Below are 16,198 nucleotides of genomic sequence, written 5' to 3' on the forward strand. Positions count from 1 at the left end.
ATTTTGATTGGCTGATTCGCATTATGTGCGTGAGAACGTGTGTAACTTTTAAATGCTTTGCTTATGTCCGCAAGTATGGCCCCACTGTATTTTGGTTCAACACAATACTTTGCAAAAGTGTGTGTGTGTGTGTGTGTGTGTGTGTGTGTGTGGGGGGGGGGGGATTCTGTGTGTGTGTGTGCGCGTGTGTGCGTGTGTGTGTGTGTGTGGGGGGATTCTGTGTGTGTGTGTGCGCGTGTGTGCGTGTGTGTGTGTGGGATTCTGTGTGTGTGTGTGTGTGTGTGTGTGATTCTGTGTGTGTGTGTGTGTGTGTGTGTGTGTGTGTGTGTGTGTGTGTGTGTGTGTGTGTGTGTGTGTGGGATTCTGTGTGTGTGTGTGTGTGTGTTTCTGTGTGTACCTGTGTGTGTGTGTGTGTGTGTGTGTGTGTGTGTGTGTGTGTGTGTTTCTGTGTGTACCTGTGTGTGTGTGTGTTTCTGTGTGTACCTGTAGGAGTTTATGTTGTCCACCAGTAGCTTATAGGAGAAGATCCTGGAGAGGTAGAGAGGGCCAGATGACTTGACATCCTGGTTTGTGTGAGGGGAGCGCAGCGCCACCCTGTAATCATATAAAATACTATAACTTTATTTATACCACACATTTCCAACAATAAATTGCAGTGCTTCACACTCACATAAGACAGTTGAAAATATAATACATTTTTTAGACAAGAAGTAAATAGAGGAACGCCCACAGGTAAAATGTGACGCAGCATGACTAAGCTAAATGCCACGCTGTATATAATACACACTCAGTGGACAGTTTATTAGGTACACCATCCCATTTAGGAAAATGGTTCCCTCCTACAGACAGTGAGTCACGTGTCTTGCTATATAAAGCATGCAGACAGGCATCAAGGCATTCAGTTACTGTTCCATTGAACTTTAGAATGGACAGAACTAGTGGCTAAGAGACTTTGAGCGTGGTATGATGGTCGGTGCCAGGCGCTCCGGTTCCAGTATCTCAGAAACGCCCTCCCTACTGGGCTTTTCACTCACAACAGTGTCTAGGTTTTACCTGAGAATGGCCCTCTTAAAGAAGAAGTTACAGGTCTGTGAGAGCCAGAAATCTTGCTTGTTTGTAGGTGACCAAATACTTATTTTCCAACATAATTTGCAAATAAATTCATTAAAAATCCTACAATGTGATTTTCTAATTTTGTCTGTCATAGTTGAAGAGTACCTATGGTGAAAATTACAGACCTCTCTCATCGTTTTAAGTGGGAGAACTTGCACAATTGGTGGCTGACTAAATAATTTTTTGCCCCACTGTATATATATATAGTACCATCCAAAAGGAGAGAGACTAATCAAAAGGAGACTAATCCAAAAGGAGAGAGACGAATCAACAGGAGACTAATCCAAAAGGAGAGAGACTAATCCAAAAGGAGAGAGACTAATCAACAGGAGAGAGATTAATCCAACATGAGACACTAATCCAAAAGGAGAGAGACTAATCAACAGGAGAGACACTAATCCAAAAGGAGAGAGACTAATCCAACAGGAGAGAGACTAATCCAACAGGAGAGAGTCTAATCAAAAGAAGAGAGACTGATCCAAAAGGAGAGAGACTAATCAAAAGGAGAGAGACTAATCAAAAGGACAGAGACTAATCCAAAAGGAGAGAGACTAATCTAAAAAGAGAGAGACTAATCCAACATGACAGAGACTAATGCAAAAGGAGAGAGACTAATCAAAAGGAGAGAGACTAATCCAAAAGGAGAGAGACTAATCAAAAGGAGAGAGACTAATCCAAAAGGAGAGAGACTAATCCAACATGAGAGAGACTAATGCAAAAGGAGAGAGACTAATCAAAAGGAGAGAGACTAATCCAAAAGGAGAGAAACTAATCCAACATGAGAGAGACTAATGCAAAAGGAGAGAGACTAATCAAAAGGAGAGAGACTAATCCAAAAGGAGAGAGACTAATCCAAAAGGAGAGAGACTAATCCAAAAGGAGAGAGACTAATCCAACATGAGAGAGACTAATGCAAAAGGAGAGAGACTAATCAAAAGGAGAGAGACTAATCAAAAGGAGAGAGACTAATCAAAAGGAGAGAGACTAATCCAAAAGGAGAGAGACTAATCCAACATGAGAGACTAATCCAAAAGGAGAGAGACTAATCAAAAGGACAGAGACTAATCCAAAAGGAGAGAGACTAATCCAACAGGAGAGAGACTAATCCAACAGGAGAGAGTCTAATCAAAAGAAGAGAGACTGATCCAAAAGGAGAGAGACTAATCAAAAGGAGAGAGACTAATCAAAAGGACAGAGACTAATCCAAAAGGAGAGAGACTAATCTAAAAGGAGAGAGACTAATCCAACATGAGAGAGACTAATGCAAAAGGAGAGAGACTAATCAAAAGGAGAGAGACTAATCAAAAGGAGAGAGACTAATCCAAAAGGAGAGAGACTAATCCAAAAGGAGAGAGACTAATCCAAAAGGAGAGAGACTAATCCAAAAGGAGAGAGACTAATCCAACATGAGAGAGACTAATGCAAAAGGAGAAAGACTAATCAAAAAGAGAGAGAATAATCCAACATGAGAGAGACTAATCCAACATGAGAGAGACTAATGCAAAAGGAGAGAGACTAATGCAAAAGGAGAGAGACTAATCCAACAGGAGAGAGACTAATCAACAGGATACTAATCCAAGTGAGAGACTAATCCAAAATGAGAGAGACTAATCTAACATGAGAGAGACTAATCAAAAGGAGACTAATCCAAAAGGAGAGAGACTAATCAAAAGGAGAGAGACTAATCAAAAGGAGAGAGACTAATCCAAAAGGAGAGAGACTAATCCAAAAGGAGAGAGACTAATCCAAAAGGAGAGAGACTAATCCAACATGAGAGAGACTAATGCAAAAGGAGAAAGACTAATCAAAAAGAGAGAGACTAATCCAAAAGGAGAGAGTCTAATCCAACAGGAGAGAGACTAATCCAACAGGAGAGAGTCTAATCAAAAGAAGAGAGACTGATCCAAAAGGAGAGAGACTAATCAAAAGGAGAGAGACTAATCAAAAGGACAGAGACTAATCCAAAAGGAGAGAGACTAATCTAAAAAGAGAGAGACTAATCCAACATGACAGAGACTAATGCAAAAGGAGAGAGACTAATCAAAAGGAGAGAGACTAATCAAAAGGAGAGAGACTAATCCAAAAGGAGAGAGACTAATCCAAAAGGAGAGAGACTAATCCAAAAGGAGAGAGACTAATCCAAAAGGAGAGAGACTAATCCAACATGAGAGAGACTAATGCAAAAGGAGAAAGACTAATCAAAAAGAGAGAGAATAATCCAACATGAGAGAGACTAATCAAAAGAAGAGAGACTGATCCAAAAGGAGAGAGACTAATCAAAAGGAGAGAGACTAATCAAAAGGACAGAGACTAATCCAAAAGGAGAGAGACTAATCTAAAAGGAGAGAGACTAATCCAACATGAGAGAGACTAATGCAAAAGGAGAGAGACTAATCAAAAGGAGAGAGACTAATCAAAAGGAGAGAGACTAATCCAAAAGGAGAGAGACTAATCCAAAAGGAGAGAGACTAATCCAAAAGGAGAGAGACTAATCCAAAAGGAGAGAGACTAATCCAACATGAGAGAGACTAATGCAAAAGGAGAAAGACTAATCAAAAAGAGAGAGAATAATCCAACATGAGAGAGACTAATCCAACATGAGAGAGACTAATGCAAAAGGAGAGAGACTAATGCAAAAGGAGAGAGACTAATCCAACAGGAGAGAGACTAATCAACAGGATACTAATCCAAGTGAGAGACTAATCCAAAATGAGAGAGACTAATCTAACATGAGAGAGACTAATCAAAAGGAGACTAATCCAAAAGGAGAGAGACTAATCAAAAGGAGAGAGACTAATCAAAAGGAGAGAGACTAATCCAAAAGGAGAGAGACTAATCCAAAAGGAGAGAGACTAATCCAAAAGGAGAGAGACTAATCCAACATGAGAGAGACTAATGCAAAAGGAGAAAGACTAATCAAAAAGAGAGAGAATAATCCAACATGAGAGAGACTAATCCAACATGAGAGAGACTAATGCAAAAGGAGAGAGACTAATGCAAAAGGAGAGAGACTAATCCAACAGGAGAGAGACTAATCAACAGGATACTAATCCAAGGGAGAGACTAATCCAAAATGAGAGAGACTAATCTAACATGAGAGAGACTAATCAAAAGGAGACTAATCCAAAAGGAGAGAGACTAATCAAAAGGAGACTAATCCAAAAGGAGAGAGACTAATCAATAGGAGACTAATCCAGAAGGAGAGAGACAAATCCAAAAGGAGAGAGACTAATCAACAGGAGAGACACTAATCCAAAAGGAGAGAGACTAATCCAACAGGAGAGAGACTAATCCAACAGGAGAGAGTCTAATCAAAAGGAGAGAGACTAATCAAAAGGACAGAGACTAATCCAAAAGGAGAGAGACTAATCTAAAAGGAGAGAGACTAATCCAACATGAGAGAGACTAATGCAAAAGGAGAGAGACTAATCAAAAGGAGAGAGACTAATCAAAAGGAGAGAGACTAATCAAAAGGAGAGAGACTAATCAAAAGGAGAGAGACTAATCCAAAAGGAGAGAGACTAATCCAACATGAGAGAGACTAATGCAAAAGGAGAGAGACTAATCAAAAGGAGAGAGACTAATCCAACATGAGAGAGACTAATGCAAAAGGAGAGAGACTAATCAAAAAGAGAGAGAATAATCCAACATGAGAGAGACTAATCCAACATGAGAGAGACTAATGCAAAAGGAGAGAGACTAATGCAAAAGGAGAGAGACTAATCCAACAGGAGAGAGACTAATCAACAGGATACTAATCCAAGGGAGAGACTAATCCAAAATGAGAGAGACTAATCTAACATGAGAAAGACTAATCAAAAGGAGACTAATCCAAAAGGAGAGAGACTAATCAAAAGGAGACTAATCCAAAAGGAGAGACTAATCAATAGGAGACTAATCCAGAAGGAGAGAGACAAATCCAAAAGGAGAGAGACTAATCAACAGGAGAGACACTAATCCAAAAGGAGAGAGACTAATCCAACAGGAGAGAGACTAATCCAACAGGAGAGAGTCTAATCAAAAGAAGAGAGACTGATCCAAAAGGAGAGAGACTAATCAAAAGGAGAGAGACTAATCAAAAGGACAGAGACTAATCCAAAAGGAGAGAGACTAATCTAAAAGGAGAGAGACTAATCCAACATGAGAGAGACTAATGCAAAAGGAGAGAGACTAATCAAAAGGAGAGAGACTAATCAAAAGGAGAGAGACTAATCCAAAAGGAGAGAGACTAATCCAACATGAGAGAGACTAATGCAAAAGGAGAGAGACTAATCAAAAGGAGAGAGACTAATCCAAAAGGAGAGACTAATCCAAAAGGAGAGAGACTAATCAAAAGGAGACTAATCCAAAAGGAGAGAGACTAATCAATAGGAAACTAATCCAGAAGGAGAGAGACTAATCCAAAAGGAGAGAGACTAATCAACAGGAGAGAGACTAATCCAACAGGAGAGAGACTAATCCAACAGGAGAGAGACTAATCCAACAGGAGAGAGACTAATCCAAAAGGAGAGAGACTAATCCAAAAGGAGAGACTAATCCAACAGGAGAGAGACTAATCCAACAGGAGAGAGACTAATCCAACAGGAGAGAGACTAATCCAAAAGGAGAGAGACTAATCCAAAAGGAGAGAGACTAATCCAAAAGGAGAGAGACTCATCCAAAAGGAGAGAGACTCATCCAAAAGGAGAGAGACTCATCCAAAAGGTGAGTGACTAATCCAAAAGGAGAGTGACTAATCCAAAAGGAGAGTGTCTCGTCCAAAAGGAGAGAGACTAATCAAAAGGAGAGAGACTAATCAAAAGGACAGAGACTAATCCAAAAGGAGAGAGACTAATCCAAAAGGAGAGAGACTAATCCAAAAGGAGAGAGACTAATCCAACATGAGAGAGACTAATGCAAAAGGAGAGAGACTAATCAAAAGGAGAGAGACTAATCAAAAGGAGAGAGACTAATCCAAAAGGAGAGAGACTAATCAAAAGGAGAGAGACTAATCCAACATGAGAGAGACTAATGCAAAAGGAGAGAGACTAATCAAAAGGAGAGAGAATAATCCAACATGAGAGAGACTAATCCAACATGAGAGAGACTAATGCAAAAGGAGAGAGACTAATCCAACAGGAGAGAGACTAATCAACAGGATACTAATCCAAGGGAGAGACTAATCCAACAGGAGAGAGACTAATCCAACAGGAGAGAGACTAATCCAACAGGAGAGAGACTAATCCAACAGGAGAGAGACTAATCCAACAGGAGAGAGACTAATCCAAAAGGAGACTAATCGAAAAGGAGGGAGACTAATCGAAAAGGAGAGAGACTAATCAAAAGGAGAGTGACTCATCCAAAAGGAGAGTGTCTCGTCCAAAAGGAGAGAGACTAATCAAAAGGAGAGAGACTAATCAAAAGGACAGAGACTAATCCAAAAGGAGAGAGACTAATCCAAAAGGAGAGAGACTAATCAAAAGGAGAGAGACTAATGCAAAAGGAGAGAGACTAATCAAAAGGAGAGAGACTAATCAAAAGGAGAGAGACTAATCAAAAGGAGAGAGACTAATCCAAAAGGAGAGAGACTAATCAAAAGGAGAGAGACTAATCCAACATGAGAGAGACTAATGCAAAAGGAGAGAGACTAATCAAAAGGAGAGAGAATAATCCAACATGAGAGAGACTAATCCAACATGAGAGAGACTAATGCAAAAGGAGAGAGACTAATCCAACAGGAGAGAGACTAATCAACAGGATACTAATCCAAGGGAGAGACTAATCCAAAATGAGAGAGACTAATCTAACATGAGAGAGACTAATCAAAAGGAGACTAATCCAAAAGGAGAGAGACTAATCAATAGGAGACTAATCCAGAAGGAGAGAGACTAATCCACAGGAGAGACTAATCCAACAGGAGAGAGACTAATCCAACAGGAGAGAGACTAATCCAACAGGAGAGAGACTAATCCAACAGGAGAGAGACTAATCCAAAAGGAGACTAATCGAAAAGGAGGGAGACTAATCGAAAAGGAGAGAGACTAATCCAAAAGGATAGAGACTCATCCAAAAGGAGAGTGTCTCGTCCAAAAGGAGAGAGACTAATCAAAAGGAGAGAGACTAATCAAAAGGACAGAGACTAATCCAAAAGGAGAGAGACTAATCCAAAAGGAGAGAGACTAATCAAAAGGAGAGAGACTAATGCAAAAGGAGAGAGACTAATCAAAAGGAGAGAGACTAATCAAAAGGAGAGAGACTAATCCAAAAGGAGAGAGACTAATCCAAAAGGAGAGACTAATCCAACATGAGAGAGACTAATGCAAAAGGAGAGAGACTAATCAAAAGGAGAGAGACTAATCCAAAAGGAGAGAGACTAATCCAAAAGGAGAGAGACTAATGCAAAAGGAGAGAGACTAATCAAAAGGAGAGAGAATAATCCAACATGAGAGAGACTAATCCAACATGAGAGAGACTAATGCAAAAGGAGAGAGACTAATCCAACAGGAGAGAGACTAATCAACAGGATACTAATCCAAGGGAGTGACTCATCCAAAAGGACAGAGACTAATCAAAAGGAGAGAGACTAATCCAAAAGGAGAGAGACTAATTCAAAAGGAGAGACTAATCCAAAAGGAGAGAGACTAATGCAAAAGGAGAGTGACTCATCCAAAAGGAGAGAGACTAATCCAAAAGGAGAGTGTCTCGTCCAAAAGGAGAGAGACTAATCCAAAAGGAGAGTGACTCATCCAAAAGGAGAGAGACTAATCCAAAAGGAGAGTGTCTCGTCCAAAAGGAGAGAGACTAATCCAAAAGGAGAGTGTCTCGTCCAAAAGGAGAGAGGAGAGACTAATCCAAAAGGAGAGTGACTCATCCAAAAGGAGAGAGACTAATCAAAAGGAGAGAGACTAATCCAAAAGGAGAGAAACTAATGAAAAAGGAGAGAGACTAATCCAAAAGGAGAGAGACTAATCCACAGGAGAGAGACTAATCGACAGGAGACTAATCCAAAAGGAGAGAGACTAATCCAAAAGGAGAGTGACTCATCCAAAAGGAGAGAGACTAATCAAAAGGAGAGAGACTAATGAAAAAGGAGGAGACTAATCCAAAAGGAGAGAGACTAATCCAAAAGGAGAGAGACTAATCAACAGGAGACTAATCCCAGGAGAGACTAATCCAAAAGGAGAGAGACTAATCCAAAAGGAGAGAGACTAATCAAAAGGAGAGAGACTAATGCAAAAGGAGAGAGACTAATCAAAAGGAGAGAGACTAATCAAAAGGAGAGAGACTAATCCAAAAGGAGAGACTAATCCAAAAGGAGAGTGTCTCGTCCAAAAGGAGAGAGGAGAGACTAATCCAAAAGGAGAGTGACTCATCCAAAAGGAGAGAGACTAATCAAAAGGAGAGAGACTAATCCAAAAGGAGAGAAACTAATGAAAAAGGAGAGAGACTAATCCAAAAGGAGAGAGACTAATCCACAGGAGAGAGACTAATCGACAGGAGACTAATCCAAAAGGAGAGAGACTAATCCAAAAGGAGAGTGACTCATCCAAAAGGAGAGAGACTAATCAAAAGGAGAGAGACTAATGAAAAAGGAGGGAGACTAATCCAAAAGGAGAGAGACTAATCCAAAAGGAGAGAGACTAATCAACAGGAGACTAATCCCAGGGAGAGACTAATCCAAAAGGAGAGAGACTAATCCAAAAGGAGAGAGACTAATCAAAAGGAGAGAGACTAATGCAAAAGGAGAGAGACTAATCAAAAGGAGAGAGACTAATCAAAAGGAGAGAGACTAATCCAAAAGGAGAGAGACTAATCCAAAAGGAGAGTGTCTCGTCCAAAAGGAGAGAGGAGAGACTAATCCAAAAGGAGAGTGACTCATCCAAAAGGAGAGAGACTAATCAAAAGGAGAGAGACTAATCCAAAAGGAGAGAAACTAATGAAAAAGGAGAGAGACTAATCCAAAAGGAGAGAGACTAATCCACAGGAGAGAGACTAATCGACAGGAGACTAATCCAAAAGGAGAGAGACTAATCCAAAAGGAGAGTGACTCATCCAAAAGGAGAGAGACTAATCAAAAGGAGAGAGACTAATGAAAAAGGAGGGAGACTAATCCAAAAGGAGAGAGACTAATCCAAAAGGAGAGAGACTAATCAACAGGAGACTAATCCCAGGGAGAGACTAATCCAAAAGGAGAGAGACTAATCCAAAAGGAGAGAGACTAATCAAAAGGAGAGAGACTAATCAAAAGGAGAGAGACTAATCAAAAGGAGAGAGACTAATCAAAAGGAGAGAGACTAATCCAAAAGGAGAGAGACTAATCCAAAAGGAGAGAGACTAATCCAACATGAGAGAGACTAATGCAAAAGGAGAGAGACTAATCAAAAGGAGAGAGAATAGTCCAACATGAGAGAGACTAATGCAAAAGGAGAGAGACTAATGCAAAAGGAGAGAGACTAATCCAACAGGAGAGAGACTAATCAACAGGATACTAATCCAAGGGAGAGACTAATCCAACATGAGAGAGACTAATCAAAAGGAGACTAATCCAAAAGGAGAGAGACTAATCAAAAGGAGACTAATCCAAAAGGAGAGAGACTAATCCAAAAGGAGAGAGACTAATCAACAGGAGAGAGACTAATCCAAAAGGAGAGAGACTAATCCAACAGGAGAGAGACTAATCCAACAGGAGAGAGACTCATCCAAAAGGAGAGAGACTAATCCAAAAGGAGAGACTAATCCAACAGGAGAGAGACTAATCCAAAAGGAGAGACTAATCCAACAGGAGACTAATCGAAAAGGAGGGAGACTAATCGAAAAGGAGAGAGACTAATCAAAAGGAGAGAGACTCATCCAAAAGGAGAGTGACTCATCCAAAAGGAGAGTGACTCATCCAAAAGGAGAGTGACTCATCCAAAAGGAGAGTGACTCATCCAAAAGGAGAGAGACTCATCCAAAAGGAGAGAGACTAATCCAAAAGGAGAGAGACTAATCCAAAAGGAGAGAGACTAATCAAAAGGACAGAGACTAATCAAAAGGAGAGAGACTAATCCAAAAGGAGAGAGACTAATTCAAAAGGAGAGACTAATCCAAAAGGAGAGAGACTAATCCAAAAGGAGAGTGACTCATCCAAAAGGAGACTAATCCAAAAGGAGAGAGACTAATCCAAAAGGAGAGAGACTAATCAAAAGGACAGAGACTAATCAAAAGGAGAGAGACTAATCCAAAAGGAGAGAGACTAATCAAAAGGACAGAGACTAATCAAAAGGAGAGAGACTAATCCAAAAGGAGAGAGACTAATCCAAAAGGAGAGAGACTAATTCAAAAGGAGAGACTAATCCAAAAGGAGAGAGACTAATGCAAAAGGAGAGTGACTCATCCAAAAGGAGAGAGACTAATCCAAAAGGAGAGTGTCTCGTCCAAAAGGAGAGAGACTAATCCAAAAGGAGAGTGACTCATCCAAAAGGAGAGAGACTAATCCAAAAGGAGAGAGACTAATCCAAAAGGAGAGTGACTCATCCAAAAGGAGAGAGACTAATCCAAAAGGAGAGAGACTAATCCAAAAGGAGAGTGTCTCGTCCAAAAGGAGAGAGGAGAGACTAATCCAAAAGGAGAGTGACTCATCCAAAAGGAGAGAGACTAATCAAAAGGAGAGAGACTAATCCAAAAGGAGAGAAACTAATGAAAAAGGAGAGACTAATCCAAAAGGAGAGAGACTAATCCACAGGAGAGAGACTAATCGACAGGAGACTAATCCAAAAGGAGAGAGACTAATCCAAATGGAGAGTTACTCATCCAAAAGGAGAGAGACTAATCAAAAGGAGAGAGACTAATGAAAAAGGAGGGAGACTAATCCAAAAGGAGAGAGACTAATCCAAAAGGAGAGAGACTAATCAACAGGAGACTAATCCCAGGGAGAGACTAATCCAAAAGGAGAGAGACTAATCCAAAAGGAGAGAGACTAATCCAAAAGGAGACTAATCCAAGGGAGAGACTAATCCAAAAGGAGAGAGACTAATCAACAGCGGACTAATCCAAGGGAGAGAATAATCCAAAAGGAGAGAGACTCATCCAAAAGGAGAGACTAATCCAAAAGGAGAGAGACAAATCAAAAGGAGACTAATCCAAAAGGAGAGAGACTAATCAACAGGAGAGACACTAATCCAAAAGGAGAGAGATTAATCAAAAGGGGAGAGACTAATCAAAAGGGGAGAGACTAATCAACAGGAGACTAATCCAGAAGGAGAGAGACTAATCCAAAGGGTGAGAGACTAATCAACAGGAGAGAGACTAATCCAACAGGAGAGAGCCTAATCCAACAGGAGAGAGACTAATCAAAAGGGGAGAGACTAATCCAAAAGGAGAGAGACTAATCAAAAGGAGACTAATCCAAAAGGAGAGAGACTAATCAACAGGAGACTAATCCAGAAGGAGAGAGACTAATCCAACAGGAGAGAGACTAATCCAACAGCAGAGAGACTAATCAAAAGGGGAGAGACTAATCCAAAAGGAGAGATACTAATCAAACGGAGAGAGACTAATCAAACAGGAGAGAGACTAATCAAAAGGAGAGAGACTAATCCAAAAGGAGAGAGACTAATCAACAGGAGAGAGACTAATCCAAAAGGAGAGACTAATCCAACAGGAGAGAGACTAATCAACAAGAGAGAGACTAATCAACAGGAGAGATACTAATCAACAGGAGAGAGACTAATCCAACAGGAGAGAGACTAATCAACAGGAGAGAGACTAATCCAAAAAGAGAGACTAATCCAACAGGAGAGACTAATCCAAAAGGAGAGAGACTAATCCACAAGAGAGACTAATCAATAAGAGAGAGACTAATCCACAGGAGAGAGACTAATCAACAAGAGAGAGACTAATCCAACAGGAGAGAGACTAATCCAACAGGATAGAGACTAATCCAACAGGAGAGAGACTAATCCACAGGAGAGAGACTAATCCAAAAGGAGAGAGACAAATCAAAAGGAGACTAATCCAAAAGGAGAGAGACTAATCAACAGGAGAGACACGAATCCAAAAGGAGAGAGATTAATCAAAAGGGGAGAGACTAATCAAAAGGGGAGAGACTAATCAACAGGAGACTAATCCAGAAGGAGAGAGACTAATCCAAAGGGTGAGAGACTAATCAACAGGAGAGAGACTAATCCAACAGGAGAGAGCCTAATCCAACAGGAGAGAGACTAATCAAAAGGAGACTAATCCAAAAGGAGAGAGACTAATCAACAGGAGACTAATCCAGAAGGAGAGAGACTAATCCAACAGGAGAGAGACTAATCCAACAGCAGAGAGACTAATCAAAAGGAGACTAATCCAAAAGGAGAGAGACTAATCAACAGGAGACTAATCCAGAAGGAGAGAGACTAATCCAACAGGAGAGAGACTAATCCAACAGCAGAGAGACTAATCAAAAGGGGAGAGACTAATCCAAAAGGAGAGATACTAATCAAACGGAGAGAGACTAATCAAACAGGAGAGAGACTAATCAAAAGGAGAGAGACTAATCCAAAAGGAGAGAGACTAATCAACAGGAGAGAGACTAATCCAAAAGGAGAGACTAATCCAACAGGAGAGAGACTAATCAACAAGAGAGAGACTAATCAACAGGAGAGAGACTAATCCAACAGGAGAGAGACTAATCCAACAGGAGAGAGACTAATCAACAGGAGAGAGACTAATCCAAAAAGAGAGACTAATCCAACAGGAGAGACTAATCCAAAAGGAGAGAGACTAATCCACAAGAGAGACTAATCAACAAGAGAGAGACTAATCCAACAGGAGAGAGACTAATCCACAGGAGAGAGACTAATCCAAAAGGAGAGAGACAAATCAAAAGGAGACTAATCCAAAAGGAGAGAGACTAATCAACAGGAGAGACACGAATCCAAAAGGAGAGAGATTAATCAAAAGGGGAGAGACTAATCAAAAGGGGAGAGACTAATCAACAGGAGACTAATCCAGAAGGAGAGAGACTAATCCAAAGGGTGAGAGACTAATCAACAGGAGAGAGACTAATCCAACAGGAGAGAGACTAATCAAAAGGGGAGAGACTAATCCAAAAGGAGAGAGACTAATCAACAGGAGACTAATCCAGAAGGAGAGAGACTAATCCGAAAGGAGAGAGACTAATCCAACAGGAGAGAGACTAATCCAACAGCAGAGAGACTAATCAAAAGGGGAGAGACTAATCAAAAGGAGAGAGACTAATCCAAAAGGAGAGACTAATCCAAAAGGAGAGAGACTAATCAACAAGAGAGAGACTAATCAACAGGAGAGATACTAATCAACAGGAGAGAGACTAATCCAACAGGAGAGAGACTAATCCAACAGGAGAGAGACTAATCCAAAAAGAGAGACTAATCCAACAGGAGAGACTAATCCAAAAGGAGAGAGACTAATCCACAAGAGAGACTAATCAATAAGAGAGAGACTAATCCACAGGAGAGAGACTAATCAACAAGAGAGAGACTAATCCAACAGGAGAGAGACTAATCCAACAGGATAGAGACTAATCCACAGGAGAGAGACTAATCCAACAGGAGAGAGACTAATCAACAGGAGACTAATCCAAAAGGATAGAGACTAATCCAAAAGGAGAGAGACTAATCCAAATGGAGAGAGACTAATCAAAAGGAGAGAGACTAATCAACAGGAGACTAATCCAAGGGAGAGACTAATCCAAAAGGAGATCTGATTGGTTAAAAGACCTGGGGGATCTGAATTGCGCTGCATGTGTAAACGCAGCCAAACACTCTCTATCCAATAAACTGCCCCAGTCCTTCATATATATATATTTTACGATGGTAAAACAACAGTGTACCTGATGAAGTCTCGCTCTGTGAAATGAAATGCACACAACAGATCCACCGTCTGAGAATGCAGCTCTTTGATTGGGTGCCGGGTGCGGGCGCGGACCTTGTCGATGCTATTTCGACCAATCTGGTTGAACTCCAGGTAACTGACCTCCAGGAAGAGGGCGGAACCAAGGCCAGAGGAGCAGGACTTGAACAGCTCATTGGTCGAGATCCCCACCTGGGAGGGGCAAAGGGGATGAGGGTTAGACAGTGGCTCACTTGAAATGATACCTAACGTGATAAATAGCAGCTATTGTGTAGCGGCTATCATTAAGTTTAACAACCATCCACACATACAGACCCTCTCCTCACCTGGAAGGATCCTGACTGGTTGCTGGCTCGGTCCACGGCAATGTGAAAGGTTGGCCACTCCACCTGAAGCGCAGAGCTCCACCACCAGGTGGCAGTAGTAGTAACAACACCATTCCAATCTCTATCCGTTACGCTAGCGTTAGCATTGGCGGTTGCGTAGCCAATCTGCTCCAGGCAGAAGCGGAATGTTCCAGCGTACAGGAAGCAGGAGCAGTTGAATTCTAAAATCAAGTCAGATCAAAGTGATATGTAATATGGGATACAGCGTAGTGTACATAGTTCAATGAAATGTTTCCAACAACAGAGCACATATACAGTATTTAGAGAGTTTAGCCAGCTTTTAGAATGAATGAAATGTTTCCTACAACAGAGCACATATACAATATTTAGAGAGTTTAGCCAGCTTTTAGAATGAATGAAATGTTTCCTACAACAGAGCACATATACAGTATTTAGAGAGTTTAGCCAGCTTTTAGAATGAATGAAATGTTATCGCTTTCAGCATTGTATTTATCCATTCATGACAAAAATTTGGAATCTTGTACAAATTCAGAAAATTCAGTGAACTGCTATTGGTCAATATTGCCCATGGGGAGCCAACATGGCTGCCATGAAATGTAGTTTCATTTAAATGCATCATAATGGAGAAACCTCAATGTCCTCACTAAATACACGGCTCTTTGCAGTAAAAAAGGAAAGGCTGGTTTCATCTAACGACATTGTCTGTAGACAATTTGAACGCGACAAGTTGTGTCTACAGAAAATGTCGTTAGACCAAGTAGAAACCAGAGCACTAACCTAATCTCCCCTCTGATTGGTTGGCTGGCAGGGTTCTGGTGAGCAGGGTGGCGTTAGTTTCCGTGTCAACCAGAGTTAGGGTCATGTTCCGGATGTCGGAGGAAGCGTTGTGGTCTGTGGTGTCGTAGTTGAGGAACACACTGCTGTTACTAAGTGCAACATGGACGGAGGGCCACAGGTGGAGGCCAGCCATTGCTATACAATCAGAGAAGGGGGCAGATTTATTTCAATAGTAGGTAGTTAGGTAGACAGTAAGAAAAATCATGTAGATTTTAGTCCATTTCATCAATTATGGTATCTCTGTGTTTGTCTCGTTCTCTGTCCGCCTCTCTAGGTCTCTGTCCGCCTGTCTAGGTCTCTGTCCGCCTGTCTAGGTCTCTGTCCGCCTCTCTAGGTCTCTGTCCGCCTCTCTAGGTCTCTGTCCGCCTGTCTAGGTCTCTGTCTGCCTCTCAGGTCTCTGTCTGCCTCTCTAGGTCTCTGTCTGCCTCTCTAGGTCTCTGTCCGCCTGTCTAGGTCTCTGTCCGCCTGTCTAGGTCTCTGTCCGCCTCTCTAGGTCTCTGTCCGCCTCTCTAGGTCTCTGTCCGCCTCTCTAGGTCTCTGTCCGCCTCTCTAGGTCTCTGTCCGCCTCTCTAGGTCTCTGTCCGCCTCTCTAGGTCTCTGTCTGCCACTGTCTCTCTCTCTGCCTGTCTATGTGTCTCTCTCTCTGCCTGTCTGTGTATCTGTGTCTCTCTCTCTCTGCCTGTCTCTGTGTCTCTCTCTCTACCTGTCTCTGTGTCTCTCTCTCTGCCTGTCTATGTGTCTCTCTCTGCCTGTCTGTGTATCTGTGTGTCTCTCTCTCTGCCTGTCTCTGTGTCTCTCTCTCTCTGCCTGTCTATGTGTCTCTCTCTCTCTGCCTGTCTGTGTATCTGTGTCTCTCTCTCTCTGCCTGTCTCTGTGTCTCTCTCTCTGCCTGTCTATGCGTCTCTCTCTCTGCCTGTCTATGTGTCTCTCTCTCTACCTGTCTCTGTGTCTCTCTCTCTGCCTGTCTATGTGTCTCTCTCTCTGCCTGTCTATGTGTCTCTCTCTCTGCCTGTCTGTGTATCTGTGTGTCTCTCTCTCTGCCTGTCTATGTGTCTCTCTCTCTG

The 16,198-nt window shown here is 41.6% G+C and overlaps 1 protein-coding gene across 1 annotated transcript in view; it reads right to left on the reverse strand.

Moving 5' to 3' along the window:
• LOC135543991 (thrombospondin type-1 domain-containing protein 1) overlaps window positions 1-16,198 on the reverse strand; it is a 51,192-nt gene that overhangs the window by 14,248 nt on the left and 20,746 nt on the right. The window contains 4 exon segments of the mRNA XM_064971305.1: window positions 484-594; window positions 13,931-14,142; window positions 14,277-14,497; window positions 15,075-15,269. Of these exon segments, the coding sequence (XP_064827377.1) occupies window positions 484-594; window positions 13,931-14,142; window positions 14,277-14,497; window positions 15,075-15,269 (739 nt within the window).

This window comes from Oncorhynchus masou, chromosome 8, assembly GCF_036934945.1.
Source record: "Oncorhynchus masou masou isolate Uvic2021 chromosome 8, UVic_Omas_1.1, whole genome shotgun sequence".
Taxonomy (NCBI): Eukaryota; Metazoa; Chordata; class Actinopteri; order Salmoniformes; family Salmonidae; genus Oncorhynchus; species Oncorhynchus masou.